The 6,475-nt window shown below is 41.5% G+C and overlaps 1 protein-coding gene across 1 annotated transcript in view; it reads right to left on the reverse strand.

The window, feature by feature from the left end:
* The window catches only part of macf1a (microtubule actin crosslinking factor 1a), a gene marked incomplete in the record, with an annotated part of 123,316 nt that extends 117,137 nt beyond the window's left edge, over nt 1-6,179 (reverse strand). The window contains 4 exon segments of the mRNA XM_035681896.1: nt 2,077-2,169; nt 3,198-3,275; nt 4,912-5,013; nt 5,700-6,179. Of these exon segments, the coding sequence (XP_035537789.1) occupies nt 2,077-2,169; nt 3,198-3,275; nt 4,912-5,013; nt 5,700-6,164 (738 nt within the window).
* Nucleotides 6,180-6,475: the final 296 nt, after the last annotated feature.

Here is a 6,475-nt window from a genome sequence, read left to right on the forward strand (position 1 = left end):
CAGTGCAGGGACACAGAGCTCTGTGTCATGGGAGATTCTCACTGCAGCTCTAATGTAAAGCTGTCGTCATCTCCTGAACCCAATGAACTCTGCAAACTCGGAAACTATTTGCTGCTCTGCGGGCCAATTCCCTCTTTTTACTTATTTGTTTTTATCCGCGCTTCATTTCTTTCCTCCAGGACTCTTGCAGTCTGTTTCATTCCCCCTCCTATCCATCATCTTTGGGTTAGTCCTCTGGTCTTCCTCCCAAATCACTTCATCCCTCCAGCTCTCTACTCTCTCTGTGCAACACCATGTTCTGCTGAGTCATGCCCACTGAAACAGTTGCCAGGGTGTCATGCACTACTGTTTCCATAGCAACCAGCTGTCACCTTGCTAAGGGTCACGTCACAGCGCCGTCTAGTGGTCGACCACAACAACTACAACTGGTTCATGACCTTAACTGGTATCAATGAGACAAAAAACAACTGTCTGTTCCAGAAATGAAAAATAAAGAATAAAATGGTGCTAAGAATGTTTTGTTAAATCTCAAAAGTCTTGGTATTAATTTGCTTTTGTCTGTAACAATATCTGTCATACATGTGTCGGATGCAGTGGTGAAGGGAGTCCCGCTGTAATGATTTCAACAGAGTACAACCCTGTCTGCAGGCTATAGCAATGCTGAAACATTTGGTGGAAATTATTCCACATCAAAAGTTCAAATGATTTACGGTCTAGACTGAACAAACTGCCCTTAAGACAATACTTAGTTCCTACTTTCAACAGCGCAGTGTTTAGACATCTCTTTTCATATAAAACATGAAGTTGAAAACCACCTAGAAAAGATTTTTTAGCTCCTATGCACACGTCTAGGACCTGTTGTGCTTTTTTTTTTACTTTACTCACTTTACTTTATATGCTATTAGCAATGGCTAATCTGCTAATAACTTAAACCCACAACCTGTAAACAACTGGAGTTCAATTCCTGATCAATGTGGATGCTATAGTATGGAATATGTCTGGTCTACAATTTCAGTATAAACACGGCCTGATATATATATATATATATACACAGGAACAAACTGTGAATCCAGGATCAGGGTTTATATGAAAGCCTACAGACAGAACATGTTGTCCCCTGTTCTCCCTTCATGCCAGGGCTGTCCAACTGCCAAACTGAGGCCAAATAGTGTCCTTGTTTGATGTTTTAGAGGACAACTTCCTGCAAGGGCCTGCCCAGAGGTGGATTTATGACACAGACTCGGGACAACAACACAATCAAATTACAGATATGCCCAAATGCCTTAGAACAGAGTCACATTGTACACTCTTAAAAACACTAACTTGCATGATAAACTTGCAACAAGATCAACTACAGCAGTGTGTCTAAAATTAACTTACATAACATTAAAGTAAACACACTAACATGTCACAAAGACACCAGGATCTTGCAGAGTTCTCTGTTCTCAATAAGAGCAGCTGTCTGTACTTTCTCACTGCATTGACTGTAAAGTAAACTCTGATATTGCCAGGAAATACTGAAGACTGAGAGCGCATATTGCTCAGAGATTCCACAGAAGAACATGAACAACACACTTCCTGATTTCCAGTCAGTAGTGCAAAAAGCAACCTCTTCTATTAAATAAACACACACACAGACACAGACACAGACACAGACACACAGACACAGACACAGACACAGACACAGACACAGACACAGACACACACACACACACCTAAGCTCATCCTGGCACTGATTTGAACTCTTATACCAACAGCTGGACAGAGATGAGGAGTAACAACAGGACAACGCAGAAATAAAGCCAACATTTGGAGCAATTTGCTTTCATTTCAATCCATTTAAACTCCAGATTGTATCACAGCAGTAATGATGTGGGCCATAACTCAATTATTACATCATCAATTAGAGGTATTATTTAATTAAGAGCTGGATATAAGTACCTTTATCTGTCCATTAAGCTTTTGCAATGAATAATTCAAGTTATGTACATGCTGGAGTGACTGAAATAACCGTTAATTGAGTCCAACACAGGAAACACAGAGCCAGAAGCAGAATAGCATGTGAAGGGCACAGACCTGGAAGTGAAGGATGATGGTCCAGATGAGTCCTAATGTGAGTTTGGGGTTCCCATCGGTGATGTCATCGTTCCTGATATTCACGAGTTTGACCTTTAAAAGGGAAAACAGAATATTTTTTGGTTGACTTTCTAACAGAATACTCAAAATAGCAATAGAAAATATTTTGCCTAAAAAGCTGCCAGTTTTAGTCACTACCATAATCTTAAATACAAGAACACACATAACTTGTCTGTATTTCTGCATGTTACGGATGAAAAATGATCTCTGTTCCAACTATTACGCCCATTATGTGTAAGAGACTCTCTGAGACCTTGTTAAATCTTGTGGCTCTGGAAAAGCCAAGCCACCCTGGCAGTATAATTAGGCCTGCAGTGAAACAGAGAGGATTCAGAGGAAGAAAAGGTCAGTCCTCCGCCACTGCTGTCTCCAGAGAACGAGACACAAGAGACAAGAGATCCAGTTTAAGAAAGATGCAGACTTAAGATATATGGAGGAGGAGGTGTTTTAAGTGGGAGCTGCAGTTTGAGAGTAAATGAAGAGATGCAGTCTAGGTGAGAAAGAGAGGGTGAGAGCGAACAATGAACGATGCAGTGTGAGAGGGGTGCTGTATGATGAAGCCATACTGCAGATACAGAACGGATTAACAATAAGGATGTTAGTGTCTGAGACCATTTCTCTCTTAATATTCGGTGAAATGTTTGCTACAGTTATATAGATTTAGAGGTGGAACATTAATGCATAAAATGCAGCTCTCTCCACTGCACCAAAAGAGTGAAGCTGCGCAGGATGAAAAGTATTTGCAATCAGCAGCTTGTGCAAATTTTGTATTATTTGCTGCAAAGGACTATGAATAAGCACCAGGAACTTTAAACTACAAAAAAGTTTTTTATTCACATCAGGCAAGTTTGGAGAAGCTTATGCAAGACTTTATGGGTACACAAAAAAAGATGCTGACATTTACTATAATAGTCAACAGTAGTACCTAGAAATCCTTACACAGCAGTATGGACTACGGCATGGACTCACTCCAGACTGGACTAATGTCTGTAAACTAAAGCATGTGATATGAATATCCATGTTTTGAATATAATATAATGTCTGTGTGTTTGTGTGCATACCTGTCTCTGTTTGAGGAAGTCCAGCGCTATCTGGACATTTTGTAGTCGATGAAATCTCATTCGACCCTTTTCTCTGGGCTGGAAAGCAACGAGAGGAGAAAAAAATGACGAGGAAAGTCAACAAATTAATTTAAACTCAGTTAGTTTCAGTGACACAAACGCAAGAGGCAGCAGGGAGTGCAAATAAAGCTGAATTCAATCAACAGTGCAGTGAAGTAAAAAACTCAGCATGGTTGTATTGACATGAAATGGTCCTGGGGGGCGCTGTCTTCAACAGGAGCTGTTAAAGACATGCTCAGGAGCAAACTAGACCCAAACCATGCTGGTTTAAAATGAAAAATGCAAACTTCATATCAGACCATTTTTCTCCTTTTTTTAAAATTCAACACCAAATTTTCACAAACAGACATCCAGTTTACAGTTTAGAGGGAGGGAAGATACAGTTTAGAGGTAGGGAAGATACAGTTTAAGAGAGAGAAAGAGAGAAAAAAAAACACACAAACACTCTTGCTGCAAAGAGTACATGAGTGCAGGATGCAGATGTGGGTTCACACTGTGCTGGTAAAGAGAAGGTTCACTCAGGATTAGTCATCACAGCAGCGAGACTTAAATACTGGAGAGGAGAGGAGAGGAGAGAGAAGAGAGGAGTGTGTTTGAAAGTGTAAGCTCTGTGTGCTCTCAGCTCTTGTACTGGGCCACTACATGTCTTAATTGGTATAATAACTAATCTAAGGAAATCTAGTCAATATGTTAATATGTAACATCAGAAACACTTTTTAAATTGCAATTTACTTTTCGTAACAGTGATTATTCTCATTACTATTTCACAAATAAAATAATTATTTTCACAAGTCAAACATTATAACATCTCAAATAGCAAATACAAATACACTTCCAGGCTACCTAACAACAGCTACTTATACAGTTTACTGCAATCCAATCCAATCCAATAGATCTGCCTCAAAATCTTAATGTAGGAAGATAATAATTCAGTTTTTGTCATCAGAAAGTTTTTAATTCAACTATATGTTTATTAAAATTAAATTATATTGAAATTAGTTTCTAATATTCATCCCTCCTCATTTAAATTGGGTCTGCAAAACATTACAAACATTTCTCTATATAAAGCAGTCCAGTTCAACATCACTGCAAAGTGCAACCTTAATAATAAACGTATAGTTACATTAACGCCTCTCTGACCATCAGAATTGAACTATTATCTTAGTAAGGTAGAATTTGGCTGAGCTGTTGTATTGGGATTTTAGAAGTGCATCTAATAAATTGGCCACTGACTGTTTAATGATATATAAGCTCCATTTTATTGTGCACAATTCATGCAAAACAGTCATCGAGCATTGTTGGGTGAAAACAAATCTGTGCCAACTTCTCAGAAACAGCCATGTTTTTGGCTGATGAACGTCTGTCTGTCTGCGTGTCTGTAGAGGAGCACATACTTAACACATGAAAACCATTCAAATGTTTGCCGTGATGCTGTCACCCAACAGAAATGAAGGCCTACATGTAGTGTCAGAGAGTTAACACAGCATTGTATGGTGTCATGTACAGCCCAGTATGCTGGTCAGAAATCAGTGGCACAGCACTCTCATGCAGCCTCACAGCTCCACCTGTGAGGGCAGAGGGTAAAGCTGAAGGGTCAGAGGTCAGAAGTGACAGAGTGAGCGGTGGAGGGGGAGAGGGTTGGATTCGAACATACTCCCTGAGCTCCTTCCTCCTCCTCATCCTCCCCTCCGAGCAAGATGAGAGGGGGGGCCCGCGAGGCGTATGCCCTTTTCAATGAAGGGCCGCTCTTCTGTTGCTAAGGTAACAGAAGGGGGGAAAAATGGGAGATAGAAAGAGAGGAAGAAGAAGAGATGTAGTATGAGAAAGAGGACAGGATGAAAGAGGGAAGGACCAAATGAAAAAAGGGACCAAAGTAACGTAATTGAAAATTAAAAATAAAATCACTGGAAAGAGAATTGAACTCGCTCACACAGATCATTGTTCATGAAGGGGTTAGTGTCAGAAAGGGGCAGCGTGTGTCCTTCGTGTGATTGTGTGTGTCGACCTAAGCAGACCAGAGTCAGCAGTCTGTTTCTGTTAGTCTACCTGTCTGCAACTAAACCAGCCTGCGTCACATTGTGGCCTGTCTGTCTGTCTGTCGGCATTAGGACTAAGGCTCTTACATCATCGTGCTGACCAAAGTCAGGCCGCTGGGGCTCAAACGACTGCATTTCTGTTTACTTGACATACTGGTGATGTAAAAATGCCCGCTTGTTAAACTTTGGCATAAATAGTGTTTCAGCCTGGAGCAAAGAGTCACCTTCATACTGGAAAAGTTTCAGCTGCCTCCAGAACTCATTTTTAGGACTATGATGCTTTGAACTGGGGATGACTGGATGTGTGACGGAGCAGAGGAGGAGTATTTGATGGAATATATTACAGTGTGATAATAAGTGAGACAATAATTATGTGTTTGTGCTGGTGTCAGAAAGATATCCATACCAGGGTGACTCCAGAGAGGACCTCCAGCAAGGAAATCAGGTTGTGTCCATCCCTCAGGTCCTCATACAGGTCTGTGATGTGCTTCCTCACCTGAGAAAGGAGGTAGGAAAGGGTACGAAGGGAGGAGGAGGGAGAGGGAGGGGGAGGGAGCAGGAGATGGATGGATAAAGGGGATGAAAATGGAATGAAGAGAGGAAAAGAGGGGAGACAAACAGAGAGAGTAAAAGTTAATTCCACAGTCCAATCACCCCTCTGTTGACCCAACACTGTTGACATCTGCCAGGCCGATTGCCCCACAGCTGACAGCGCTGGTGACAGCGGTTGCCGGGCCGACAGAGATGAAGCACCAGCTGTGGCCTCTTGTCTCCGTTGCCATGACATTGCCTCCACAATGACTCGGGTGGGGGCTGGTTGCCACCGGTGGTGACCGCTGCTGACACGGTGACTCAGCAGCCTGATCGGCATCAGTGCTTGTTTTGTTTGGAAGTGGGGCACAGAGTGAGACGGACAGAGAGACACTGACAGCATAAAGAATCAGCCGAGCTGTGCAGAGTGAGTAAAGCATTACAAGAACTGAGCTGAAAGAGGAAAAGACACAAATAGTAAAGCTATACGCAGTCCGTCTCACTCACTCACGTCTCACTCATTATTTTAGTATTTTCACATACTTATTGTGGGCGACTAAGAAATGCTGTTTTTTTTTTTTTTTACATTTTGAAAGCACCATGTGGTAGGTTCTCCATCTTTTGTATGAATTAGAGGACTTTGAATTTAAA

The sequence above is a fragment of the Morone saxatilis genome, unplaced genomic scaffold, assembly GCF_004916995.1.
Source record: "Morone saxatilis isolate NCDOM2014 unplaced genomic scaffold, NCSU_SB_2.0 Contig9, whole genome shotgun sequence".
Taxonomy (NCBI): Eukaryota; Metazoa; Chordata; class Actinopteri; family Moronidae; genus Morone; species Morone saxatilis.